The following is a 13250-nucleotide window of genomic DNA, read 5'->3' as shown; positions in this document are numbered from 1 at the left end:
TAAGTCTGTTGTGAAGATGCAGTAAGAGAAGTTTGTGAGTAGTTGTAATGAGCTGTGGATGTGGCAAGTAGTGTGAAGTTCAGCATCTAAAATGATATTGAGTTGGGGGGAAAAAAAAGTTAACCCAAACTTGGTTGCAAAATCTTATCTGGAGTTGCATTTCTGTATTAATCAGATGGAGTATATCCTAAACTTCATTAAGTAGGTATATACTAACTTGAAACATACTTGGTGCTTAAGGTTTCCAGTAGTGTGAGCGCAGCAACAACTGTATGTTGCGCTACAAAGTGATAGTAGACATGGTGGCATCAAATTCCTATTTGAAAAAGCAAGAAAGCTAACTGGCGTAATCTGTTTTTCAAAACTCAGGAGAAATTGTCCTGAAACTTTCACTGATAATGTTTAAGAATAGAGTATGATGAAAACTAACTACTGAGTGCTGCAGTAGCATATGCTGAGGTTGTGGTACTTACAAAAAGCTAACTGGTAATATGCTGGAAAAGAAAAGTGGTATCGCTGACCTGTTAGGGCAGTTTCTTTTCACCTGTGTAATGGACGGGTCTGGCTTCTTGCTTCTGCTGAAGCTACCGAGCTGTTCTGGAGTGTGGTGGTGGTGGTTAGTGCATTTGGCTGCAAGGCCTTAGCAAAGAGATTCACACTGGCCCACGTGAATTTTAGTGACGTGATCATTCTCTTACTTAGGTGCAGCAATATCAGCAGGCTCTCCTACAGCAGCAGATGCTTGTGCAGCAGCAGCAGCGGTCGCAACAGGCGCAGTCTCCTGAATACATCACTTCGCCGCAAGACTTCTCACCAGCCTTAATCTCCTATCCCGGTTCACTTCCAGTGCGTGCTGGAACAGTGGCAGATTCTCCCTACCCTGCAAGCAGGCAAGTGTTCTGACAGAGATGTACCCAAGGGTTACTTATTGCTCACCTTCCTAATTGTCGTGAGCACTGCTGGAACCCTTCCTCAGAAGTTACTTGCTTCAATGGTAAGGTATTCCTTAAAACAGTTGGACGTCTTCTGCTTAGTGGTAAAGGATATTTTGGGAGTTAAGTGGACATTTGACACGTTAACAGATGAGCCTGGTACAACTTCATAACCCGTTTGCCACTTGTACTTGTTCAAGAACTTGTTCCAGGAACTGACTGCAAGGCACTTCACTTAGGATGGTCAGTAGCCTTTGTTGGATGATGTCATGGATGTGTGAAAGGCATCTCAAATGCCCTTGAGAGGCTTTGTAGATGGCATTTATTGGCTAGGGCTTCTAACTCTTCTGTCTGCCGATCAGAGGTCTGACTCAAGTATGTTACATGATGGACTACACGCCATCAGCGATATGGTCCCTTTGCAGGGGCCTGTGGACTTAACCCTTGCTTAATAAATTATAATAAAAAATGACTTTCCCATGAATTCTTATGAAAAACAGTGTGTGGAACAAAAAAACTTTCCTTTTCTGATTTAAAAACAATCAGACCTGTCCAGTTTGACTAATATTACGATCTAGGTTATATATTTCTGTAGGTTCCTACTATACTATATTGAAAGAGAAGCGCTTTGCAATTGTGAGAACGCTGCAGTCTGTTGCAGTCTGTGTTGACACGTGCTTTCAGTCAATAGCGTGGCTTACATGTTTCAGGTGCTGCTGTCCTTCTTAGTCTCTTCTAAGTTACAGTGTATTGTTGACAGAGGAAAAGGCAAAATATTTTGCTGCTGTAGGCTGGGTTGATACAATATCATATATCACTGTGACCAGTTTGGCTTCATCTCACCAATGAGGTAGTCTAATCCCTAGCAGAGAGAGTTGTCCTGCAGTTCTGTACCCGTATCTGAGACTTACCAGCTGTACTTCTGTCAGCTCTACTGCCAGAGTACTTTTGTTACAAGTAATTTCTGAAGGGGATCATTCCAGTCTGGAAACAAATATGTGCGTTTCCAGTTTCTCTTCTGGGTGTTTGGCTGAAGAGTTTGATCCTGCTGTTCAGCTTCAGGTCCGTGACTGAAGGTTAGCAACGGTTTGCAATGCATAATCTCTTGGGATGGCAGCACCCAGGGCGAGAGGAAGGAGCCCCTTCCCCTTTCTCTTGCCTCGAAGAGATTTCGAGGGTTTCACACAGAGCTGGGCCGCAGGTGTGGCCTGTGGAGCCTGGCTAGGCACAGAGAGACCCAGTTAGCCTGCGGTAACCTGCTGACTGCTGCTTTTCTATTCTGCTTCAGACAACCAGAGAAGCGGTAGGGGTAACCTGCTAAAGTGTGCATGAAAGGAAAAACACATCTGGTCAAAGGTTTTCTTATCTGTGTAGATTAGACTAATACAAGCAGAAAGTGTGATGTCAACTGGTTAAGCTAATTGTATCTGTTGGATGGATGTCGGATTCAAAGACGCTTCATGTCTCTGTCAAGAAAAAATAATTTGAAAATAAAGAGAATGGATGAAAACGTGAAACATATGTAGTAGGCCTTTTTGTGGGGGAAACAAGGCGGACTCTTACGGCAGTATATAAATGACTACAGGTGAAATACAGTTGTGGGGGGTTTTTTTGGTTTTTTGGGTTTTTTTTTTTCCTTTGCATGTCACCTTGATGAAGGATTCTTTGCTTCGGCTACAATTTATGAACTGAAAAACAAATCTCCAAAGATTGCATACAGAAATGATGCAACCAAACTATGTATTTCAAGTGGTCCATTTTCCCTTATATTAGCTTTCAGATGCTTTTGGGATAAGCTGTTAATGCATGTGTGTGACGTGTATGTAGTGTTTTGGCATAATGAAGCATGTCATAAGCTTTCACCCTGATAAGCAATCCAGTAACGTGTCTCTTTATTTGCTTCCATGCTGTCTGACTTCACAGGTCAGGGATTCCTGATGCTGAAGCGATTGCCAGTTACCCAAAGCAGAACATCAATAACCCACCTGATATGTCAGGCTGGAACCCATTTGGAGAGGACAATTTTTCCAAGTTGACAGAGGAGGAGCTGCTGGACAGAGAATTTGACCTGCTAAGATCAAGTAAGGGACGCTTGAAGGCTTATTTTGCTTCGCAGTAAATGAGGGCTCTGTAGTTGCTCAGCAGTTCCAACACCTGTCTTGCGGAAGGGCCGCGCGGTCTGTGTATAGAAAATTCTTTCTGAGCATTTGAGGGCGCAGTTGGGCCTCTCCTCTTTCTTTCCTTTCCCTTTTTCAAAATGCGTGCAATAAGAAGAACTCACTGTTTAAAACTGGCAGTTACCAGCTGAAATACTGTGGAAATAGTAATATCTTTGCTCTTAAATACTGCTTGTATCACCTTGATTGTCAAAAAGCTCTGAACAGCAGAGGTATCTGGTCAGATAGGAAGAAAAGTTTGGCTACTTGCTTTATTCCTTTCCAGCTTTTTCCTTGCACACCAGAGCAGAAGATTCTGTGGGTCTGATATGTCCTTTGAAAATGCCTGAAAGAAAATTGATCTATTACATTATGTTAATGTTTTGTAATGTCCTTTTTGATGAGTGGCTACCTGTAAGGGCTGCTTTATTGTTCTGACATGGCAATAGTTGAATAAACTTTTTCCTCTTTAAGTCAGTTATCTTAATGGTTTTTACTTCGAATTACTTCCTTTTCTTAATTGCTTAAGACATGCTCATTAGATGCTCTTCCTAAAACTCGTTTTGTCAAGGTCAGATTTATTAGTGAGACTTGTAAGATGTGACAATGTCAAAAACCAGATTGTATATACTTGGCTGACTATCAGCAAGTTCCTTGCAATTAAAAATGCAGTAAAGTTGAATTTCAAGTAATTGAAAAAAAAACTCTATGCCTTCAGTGGAGTCTTTTTTTTTCTTGTTGAATTTCTGTGTCCTTAAACGGAGCTGAACAAGATGTGCGCGTTACCTGCTAATCCTTAAGGAAAGTGACTGGGTTTTCTTTCTGGTGAAACTCTAGTTGATTGTTTTCACTTGTATCCTGCGTTGATAAAATAAGGCTTCCACTTTTGAGATGTGGATGTAGCCTGCCCACATCTTAGGGTAAAATGGCGTGCTGTTAGTTGGGTAAAACGGATAATGTACCAGCTGAAAAATAAGCATGCTTCCTGAATCAAAGTTTAGAACTTGAAATGATTCAGTAGTAGAATTGAGTATCTTTAGGCATGCTGCTCCTCAAGGAAGCCTTAGAAGTCTTTAGAAACAATACAGTCCTGAATCTGGAGGGGGGTAGCTTGAACCAAAAGCTCAGCACAACATTACCCATTTCCAGAAGCTTTATCTACCTGTTGGACTGCTCACTGTAGTTATGGTAAGTTTTATGAGATTGATTTGGTTAAGCCACAGTAACTACAGAAGAAGATAGTAACGAAGGACCTGCTTCAAGTGGTTTTACAAAAAACCTGGAAAAATCCGTATGAGAAATAACGCTTGCCTGGAGTAGCTCGATAGGCTGGTTATATGAAGCTAGGGAAATCAAAAAGTCATAGAATCACTTAGGTTGGAAAACACCCAGAAGACCATTCAACCATTAACGTGGCACTACCAAGTCCACCACTAAACCGTGTCCCTCAGCACCATGTCTACGCGTCTTTTAAATACCTCCAGGGATGGTGCTCAAGCCCTTCCCTGGGCAGCCTGTTCCAGTGCTTGACAGCCCTTTTGGTGACGGTGCCGACTGCAGGCACAGTTACAATTGCAAAGGATAGAACAACTTGGAGATAAATGCCGCCAACTGCTGTCTCTAAATCTCCAGCAGAAGGTACCGTTAACTACTACTATTATTCCGTTATCCAGTTTTTGAACTACATGTGTGAAAATACACTGAAGTTTTCAAAAACTAAATCTGCTTAGGCATGTTTTAGGTTTACCTATCAGTAAAGATAATTCAATGCATGGAAGAGATGGATGTGATAAGAAACTTCATATGCTGTGTCAGAAAAGAGAACAGCATAGTTTTGCTTAGGAGTTTTTAGTCATTTGAATACAGAAACTGTAAAAATAAAATGAAAAAAATTATTTGCTTGACCAATAGCACACTAGATGGCAGGCTTGTTTATCTATAGCATGAGATGCACTTAGAGCTTTTCTGGGGCCTTTTGGCTTGATTTCTGTTAGAGGTGTGGGGAAGGGGGAGCACTGCTAGTTTTAATCTCAGCATATGTGCGTTAGCGCGTACACATCGATACATACTTGAAAGACCTTTTAAATTTGTTCCTCGATACGAAGGATGTTGTGCCAAAGATCGTATGAACTTTCCTTGCACTGTTAATGCCTTTAATGCAGCCAAAGAAGAAATTCATTTTGTCTACTGGTACTTTCTCAAACTTAGGTGCATTGATGAGAAATCAGGAGACTTACTGTACAATTAAGCCTTAAACCTATAAAATTGTGTTTAACTGTCTAATACTTCCTGGAATTTCCTCAGATAAATTGTAAGCATCAAGGCTTAATTCCCTTTAGATGTAGGTTATCTCTTAGGAGAGAAAACCACTGTTTACTACTGGGTAATTTTTGTTGCTCAATTTTTGAGTTTACTGTGAATCTTTTTGCCATCTAGAGGAAGGAGAACTGAAGATACAGATTTGATAAATTGTTTTGTTATCTATTACTGAGCTCAGCTGCTGTCCTGTACTTTGTAACTCACGTACGGTGTTATCTAAGTTTGTCTTTTTGCGATGTTGCGTGGTGCGGAGTAACATTCAAAACATCGATCCCTTCTTTCTACTTCCAAAAGCCTGGTTTGTATTGTTGGGCTGATGCTTTATACGTAAATTAAAAATCTGTCAAACATTTTTAAAGCTGTTGTGTTCATGACGGTAATACAGGAGTAGTTAAATGTCCACAGCTTTTGTTAGCGAATCAAGATGTCATAATAATTTGTCAGGCTAAGATTACCATTCAATTTTGTGCGTTTAGTAGCTTACTGTCAGAGTGCGTGTAGCGATGGGTATTGCTGTGATGATTAATCATTTTTCTTTTAAGAAGGGAGCTGACTCTTAGAACAGAATACCTTGCTTACACTGGGTAGAAGTTTTATGTAGTAAAAAGCTGACAATTGCAGTATAATGTAATGTGCAATTGAAAGAAGAATTCTGAACTGAGCACCTTTGTGGAGAACTTTGGTGTGGAGTTCCTGCTTCTTGTGTGTACTTGTTTCTCTGTTGTTGTTACAATCATCGGTATTAATGATGGTGCGGAAGCAACACACGGTGCTGAGATTCTGACAACATTGTGAAGAAATGGGTTTGTTTGTAGAGAGCTCCTGTAACCACTTAATAATCTGTGCAGAGTTGGGAGCCAGGAAAATAAGTCTGCTTTCTCACCGGGGGGAAAAAATACCAGCGCGGTCTTTGTGCTGAATTGCAGAAGGATTGTTGTTAAGCCCAGAATCATGGTGGTGCTTCCACAGAGACACCCGTGGGTGCAAAGCCTACAAAGCCCTGTGCCCGTCTCCTTTGCAGAATGCGCAGTATTAAGGATCTGCCTGGGCCATCTCTGCAGCAAAGAGCTGTGGCTCCTACCAGGCTTTCCTTGGGCACAAGGGCCGCTCGTACTGCGCAAAGTCCCGAGAGCTGTCTCCTGGGAAATCGTGGGCCTGTCGCTTGGATGGAAACAGCTGGATTCCTTCTTTGTGGTTTTAAATAACTGCACTTCTCTACGGCAGGCTCCACAGTGCTACATGGCACATGATGGTGTCTCTGGCAGTGGTCTGGGCTGTGTTTGTGTGATGATTCACTGAGAGGGTAAAATTGGATCTTTACTTTAAGGAAGTTTCACCTGAAACACAACCAAGTCTAATACTGACAGTCCCTCTGAATCTACTTCTGCTCGCATGAACCTGGAGAAACAATATCTGTCTCTTCTCTGTCAAACACTCTCTGATACAGAGAAGTGGATCTTGTTACCAGGTGGACAAATGACACTTGTGCTTCAGAAGACTGGAAAAATGACTCGTCCTTTTCCAATTGCCTTAGATTTGACGAATTTACAAATTTTAAACTTTATTTTCCAGGGAAATTTATCCCATATGCCTAGGTGCCGTGGAGGAGTTGACGTCTTGTATTTACTCACTTTACCTGGTTTTTTTTTTTCTTGCGTGCTTAGCATTTCAATCCATTCTGTTTTCCGCTAGCCGTGCTGCTGAAGTGGGGAGATGTGATCATCTTGGATTTGCGTAGTCTTGCACGCCAGCATTTGCAGGGACTCTACGAAGGGTAGTTGAAGTTGTGGCACCCTTAAAAGTTATTCTAGAGTTGGGTTGCCTGCAAACTGTGCAGCAGTGAACTGGTTTTCCTCTGGAGGCAAAACGCTAGGCATAACAGAACAAAAGCACCCTTTACTCAGTCTGCATTTGTAAAGATGCAATTTGAAGGCCACATGCATTTCTTCAACAAAACTCAAAAAAAAAAAAAAAAAAAGCCCGAACAAAAAAAAACCCCAACCAAACAGCAAAGCAAGAAACAACCCCCACCATCAAACCAACTCCAAACCCCAACTGTTTCTTGCCAGAGGAGGGAAAGCGGTGTTGCTGTGCTGTTCAGTCAGGAATAAGTACTGCTGTTGGATGGGATGCTTGGCAGTTTTTTGTCCTCAGGGCTCAGAGCTGGGGGTATAAACCATAGAGCTGCTAGTCAGTGGTGCGTCTGGGCTAGTGTTCTCTTCCGCGGGGCTGCGTCACTGTAGGATAATTTTGTTCGAGTCACTCTCTCCCTCTTTCAATATGTGTGCGTTGAGATGAGGGCAACTACTTCATCTCCTGCGCTGGGAGCCCCCACTTGAGATTATGTTTTAAGCAGGGGTCGCCTGTAAGGGAACAACTGCCCCTTGTATTTTTTTGGAGAGTCTAACGGTAGGTAAAAGAATTCCTGTTCTGGACACTTGAATATGAACAGAACACTCGTCTGTGAGAACTGGCACGTAGTTTCAAAACTCTTGGGCTTTGTAGCCAGGGTTAATATGGATCTGTCTGAGGTAGACTAGCTTGCTGTCGCGTCCCTGGGGCTTGTCCTGCGGAAGCCTCCTGGTTGCTGTATTGCAGGACTGAATAGAGAACGTGCGGGTAGCTTGGTACGGAATTAGGGCACCGTTCAGCTGCATCTCTGCAGAGGCAAATTGTCGAGAAGGTTGTGCTGCAAATTGTTTGCAAGAGCACCTACTTGCTAAGGAAAAAGGGAAAAATGCTGTGTCTTTTGCTTAGAGGGTGTAGGGTGTTCGCTGAAGGTGGAACCCCGTGTCGCAGGGGGGCTGTTAAATGGCTGAGGGGCATTCCTGGACCCTCCTGAGGTGCAATGTGGTGCTTGGGCTGGATGGTCTGGATCTTCAGTTGGCAGCAAAGTTAGAATAAGAGCTTAGACAGAAAAAGGTTTGTTTACCATTCCTCGTGCTTCATTTTTCTTTGTTTTGACTGTGTTAAAAACTTTTTATATATCTACTTAGAAAAAAAAATAAAAATCCCAGTCTCCTAAGTATTGAGGACCATACAAAAAGACACTACATCTCTCTACATTTTATGATACTCAGATTGTTTTTAATTACTAAACAGATATTACATGTTTAATAAAAAGCACTTATAGCTGTTTTACTGTGATGGTCAACTTGTCTCTTTTTGTGGCAAAGCCTGGCTGGAACTTGGATAAAATGAATGATGTAGTGTTTTAAATAACCATAGCGATTCTGACTTCTAAACTGCAACAGCACAAAGGACTAGTAGTTTCTGTTACATAGTCTGCATATAAATTGTGGGAGAGATCCTCATTTAAAGCGTTCCATCACCAAATACATGCTGCTTTTGGTAGGGCAGGGGGATTAACAATAGGTCTGTGCAGGTGAATTTTCCTGAAGGATCAAGAAGTATGAATTCAAGATGTAGGTTATCTTTAAAACTTAACCTTTTCTCAGTGGAGAGGATGTTCTTCCCTCACCCCATACAGTAGATATCTTTGCATAGGCATAAGTCCTGCCATTTTTGTTTTATTTTATTTTATTTTTTGTTGTTTCATTTTGTTTTTTACAGACAGGCTGGTGGACAGGAGAGCATCTTCAGATAAGAATGTGGAGCCACATTCTGCTCCACAGAAAAGTCCTCCTGAAGATCCCTTTGGTTCTGTTCCTTTCATTTCTCACCCAGGCAAGTTACATCTGTAACATCACTACCTCCTCTCTATATATGTGTACATATGTACACATATATATGTATGTATGTATCTGTTGAAGTATGTACACCCAGTTAAATGACCAAAAAATTATCATTTTTTGATATGATGACAGTAGGTGAGTTGAAGAGGATTTTTTTTTTTAATATGTTGATTACCTCAAATTAAAAAATACTTCTGCATCCGGTTCCTGGTACTTATACAGTATATAGATTACATAGTCTCCGCAGTGCAAACATGTGGGACCAGTGGAGTGTGAATCACTTGCGTAGAACCACAAGTGCTTTTGCTAAGGACAAATTTTTTGCTAAGACCAGATTTTGCTACTTCCCTGCAGTCTGCTTCCAGCTCACGCTGCTTCTTTAGTTTGGTTCTCCAGCCAAGTTAAGACTGTGAGCTTCTGCTGCATTTAATGCATAGTTTTGCTGCAAACTGGGTCAAAACAAACAATATCTGCTGTTATCTGTGGGGTGAGGGGGAGGAATGTTCGTTTCTGTGGTTTGGTTCACCTTTGGCTATCTTTACCTTGGATGGAAGTAAAGATAACACAGTATGTGGACATTGACTGTGAATGTGAAACATCATCCTGCAACTTAAATGCCAGTTTGAACGTTTGTTTGATCAGCACTTTAAACATTTCTTTGGAACCTGTGGCAAAGTAAAGCGTACATGACAGTTCAATGGTGAAAAGAGCTTCAGCTATGGAGCCACTTCAGTGCCTACCTAAGCTTTGTTGAGAGTGCTTATGTGATAAAGGTGCCTTAATGTGACGTTTTGAAACCACTCTTACAGAAGTTCAAAAGCTCAGGTAACATGCCTTAAAATAAATCGCTTGGGTTTGGCCTAAGTTAGCATCCGTGTCTCCTTTCGGCTTCATCTTGCACTCCTGAAGATCACCTGCTAGGGCTGCCTAATGCTCCGCAGCGCTCCCGTCCTGTACGTGGCCAAGAGCAAGCGGGATAACGCTGTTGTATTCGCCAAGGCAGTTTGTAAAAATACCTCTGCATCCCTGTCTGCTCCTGTTGTTAGAAAGACTGGAATTAATTCTGCCAGGTCCGTTACTGTGTTCTTAGTTCCTGGTTTTGTTGGGCTCTTGCAGAAAAGGACAAGTTTATCTTCTGCCATGGCATTAACATTCAGTAGTTCAATACGGTGTGAAAGCGAAGAAATGCTTGCTCTATAGGTGCAGTCTAGGGGTGGGAGGTTGGAAGGGTTTACCCTAGTGCCTTCATTGAAGAGGTTGCTTTGTTTCATAGGGGAGCCTAAATTCACATGCAAAATGAACAGTGATAGTTCATCTGAGATGGTGACTATCGGGTGCTTAGTCTCCTCTCTTCAGTATTCATACCCGGCTGTCTAGGGTTTTCTTCTTTCTTTCCTCACCTTAAGTCTTCAAAATGTATCTGCTCATTGCTGGTTTTCAGATAGTTATAATACAGCTTGAATGGCCTCAATTGATTATGTCATATGTTTTATTTTTGTTACTTCAAATCCAAGCTTTAATTCTTGACATAATAAAAAACAAGGGGAGATGCCTTCTCTTGAAAAAAATTTTAAAAAAAAAAAAAAAACAACCAAAAAAAACCCCCAAAAAATCAGGTTTAGTCGTGGCTGAAAAGCCAGGCTGCTTGAGAAATGTTGAGTTGGTTGTGAACTGTAACCTGTTTCATTGGAGGAAAAAAAAAACCCCATATTTTTTTCAGTGGCCTTTTCTATACTGACTCATAACTGGAATTCAAACAAGTGCACTTACTGGACTGACTTCAAGGAAGGTATTTTTAGTTCTGTGTTAACAGTGAACTACACATAGCAAACAAGTCTGAGAAGATAAATGTTTAAATCTGAAGATATGTCTTTTAAAAGCTGCTTTGTTCTCCCTGTGGAATTCTTGGTGGAGATGTCTTGAAATGAGGTCTTGCAAGACAACTAAGAAAAGCAGAACGGTGTTGAGTTAGACATATTTTATTTCTAGTTTAGTGCTTCCTAGGACAAACTTGACAAAAGTCCCTAATATTTTGATTTCCTATTGTACTTAATATTTTTGTATAATATGTTCCTTATGGTTTGTTCCTTGTGATTGTAAAAGATGTAACACGTACCTTATTCAGGGCATCAAAGGGAAGGTGACTGAATAGAAAGTGGAACAGAGGTTTAATCCCTCGAGAGCAATTTCAGCGGTTGGGTGGGAGACTGTCTTGATTTAGTTCAAGCAGAACTTCCACTTTCTTGCTGTGACGCGTCTACAGCGCAAACGTGGAGCGTGTTATCACTGTTCACCCAGGTTTCTGACTGCTGGATTTTGACTTGTTGAATTATGATGAAACGAATTGTTGATGTTATCAATATGCACTATTTAAAATAAATATAAGAAATTTAACTTTCTTAAAAAGTGACAGTTCCTATTAAAGATGTGTTCTACTGTATTAACAACCTTTGAGTTGGAACTGTGTCTTTCTGCTTTTTTTTTTTTTTTTTTTTTTTTTTTTTTTTGCTGTGTGACATAGGTCTCGGGTTCATAAATGTTTGTTGTACATGGACTGTAGCTGAGTAGAGTCACCTGGAGTATTTCTTTTGTTTCGGGGGCTTAAGGGTTCTCTGCTGAAAGCAGCACTGGACTAAACTAATTTCTGTCAGCTGATAGGAGACAGCAGCAAGAAGCTGAAGATCACGTATCATCTCTTAACTTAACAGTGTAACATAAGGTGCTGGATGCCCAGCAAAATAAGCGCTATCAGGTACATTTACATGTGTCTGGGAAGGTGATGCAAGGGAGACGCAGAGGTGGAAACATGAAACCTCTTATCATGGCTGGAAAGGATCCTGGGTCGCTGAGAGTTGTGAGCCCTTGGGATTTTCCCTGTGGAGCCGAGTGCATTTCGGGCCGCTGCGAGGATCGCCGGGAAGGAGAACCTGTAACTGGATGGACTGAGGCTGCTTATCCGCCAGAGCGTCTGTCCTTATTCTTCTGAGGTGGGAATGGAGAGCCAGCAGCAACATGGATGGCACTTGGCGTGCCGTGCCGAGGGCAAATGGCTGTGTGAAATGGAGTAACATATTATTGGGTCGATAGGAAAACAGTGTAGAAACACTTAGTGTTACTCACGCTTGGTGTTTAATCAATTACAAGTGTTTTCACAAATACTACATGTAAACTGCTACGTGCACTATTTTATGCCTACATGGTTATGGAAAGCAGTAATGGCGTAGAACTTGAGATGCCTGGAGAAGAGAACTGGCTTGAGAAATAATTCCAGTGGTCAATCTCGTATAAACAAAACCAACATTGGAAACTTCTTAGGAAAAAGAAGAAAATACAGTTCGGTAGACAGTCATGGGGTATTAGGAGAGGTACCTGACATATGGAAGGCAGATGCTGGTTTACGAATGCCTGGAAAAACTGGATGGTGGAAAAATTGTCTTCTGTGGTCAGCATTTTGGAATGGAAGCTTTTGATTTGGGAGAGTGTTAACCAGCTTGTGTTATAACATCCTTTGTTAACACCAAGTTGAGTGTTTCAGAAACTCAGGAGAGAAACATTTTCTGCTATCTTCAAGTTACAGGAGGGAAATGTCACGAATATAGTGCAGTTAGCTGTTGAGTTGTACTCTTGGCCTTTTACTATCTTATGTTTGTTTACGCTAATTCTTCCTGGGATTAAACTGGGCTAGATTGCCTTTTGCTTCCTGCAGCTTAATACTGGAATTCAGAGAAGTAATAAAAGATATGAGGTAACTCCGAAAATGATGCAGATGGATGGTGTGAGAAGTAGAGATGTTGGGGAAACGGTGATGGGAATTTCTTCGCAAGTGCTGGCCTGAAGCTGTCTGCGAGTCGTCCTGGTCCTGTGGAGCATCTCAGTGAGCTGTCTTCTGGCTTGTCTTCATGGGATAAGGTTCAGGTCGTCTATTTAACTGCTCTCCTCAGTGTTTGTAAAGCTCATCTTCTGTCCTGTAGACGTGGTGGTGCTTGTATGTATGTAACTGACTGGTCACAGCTGTGTGGGTGTGGAGGAAGCAGCCCGCTGCAGGCCAGATCCCCGTGCGGTGGGAATCCTCTGGAGACCTGCACACAACACCTCCCTGGAAGGACTCTGCTGCAAAAGCTGAACATCGGCCTTCACCCTGTTACAGT

The 13250-nt window shown here is 41.7% G+C and overlaps 1 protein-coding gene across 3 annotated transcripts in view; it reads left to right on the top strand.

Annotated features, from left to right (window-relative positions):
- Nucleotides 1–13250, top strand: part of BMP2K (BMP2 inducible kinase) — a 58167-nt gene that overhangs the window by 33707 nt on the left and 11210 nt on the right. For 2 of the 3 annotated variants that reach the window (XM_054202555.1, XM_054202553.1), the window contains exons 13-15: nucleotides 703–890; nucleotides 2856–3013; nucleotides 8981–9094. In XM_054202555.1, the coding sequence (XP_054058530.1) occupies nucleotides 703–890; nucleotides 2856–3013; nucleotides 8981–9094 (460 nt within the window). The remainder of the gene's footprint in view (nucleotides 1–702; nucleotides 891–2855; nucleotides 3014–8980; nucleotides 9095–13250) is intronic. The other variant, XM_054202556.1, reaches the window with a different exon arrangement.

This window comes from Rissa tridactyla, chromosome 5 (assembly GCF_028500815.1).
Source record: "Rissa tridactyla isolate bRisTri1 chromosome 5, bRisTri1.patW.cur.20221130, whole genome shotgun sequence".
In the NCBI taxonomy this organism is placed as follows: Eukaryota; Metazoa; Chordata; class Aves; order Charadriiformes; family Laridae; genus Rissa; species Rissa tridactyla.
This window is presented reverse-complemented; position numbering and strand designations above follow the sequence as displayed.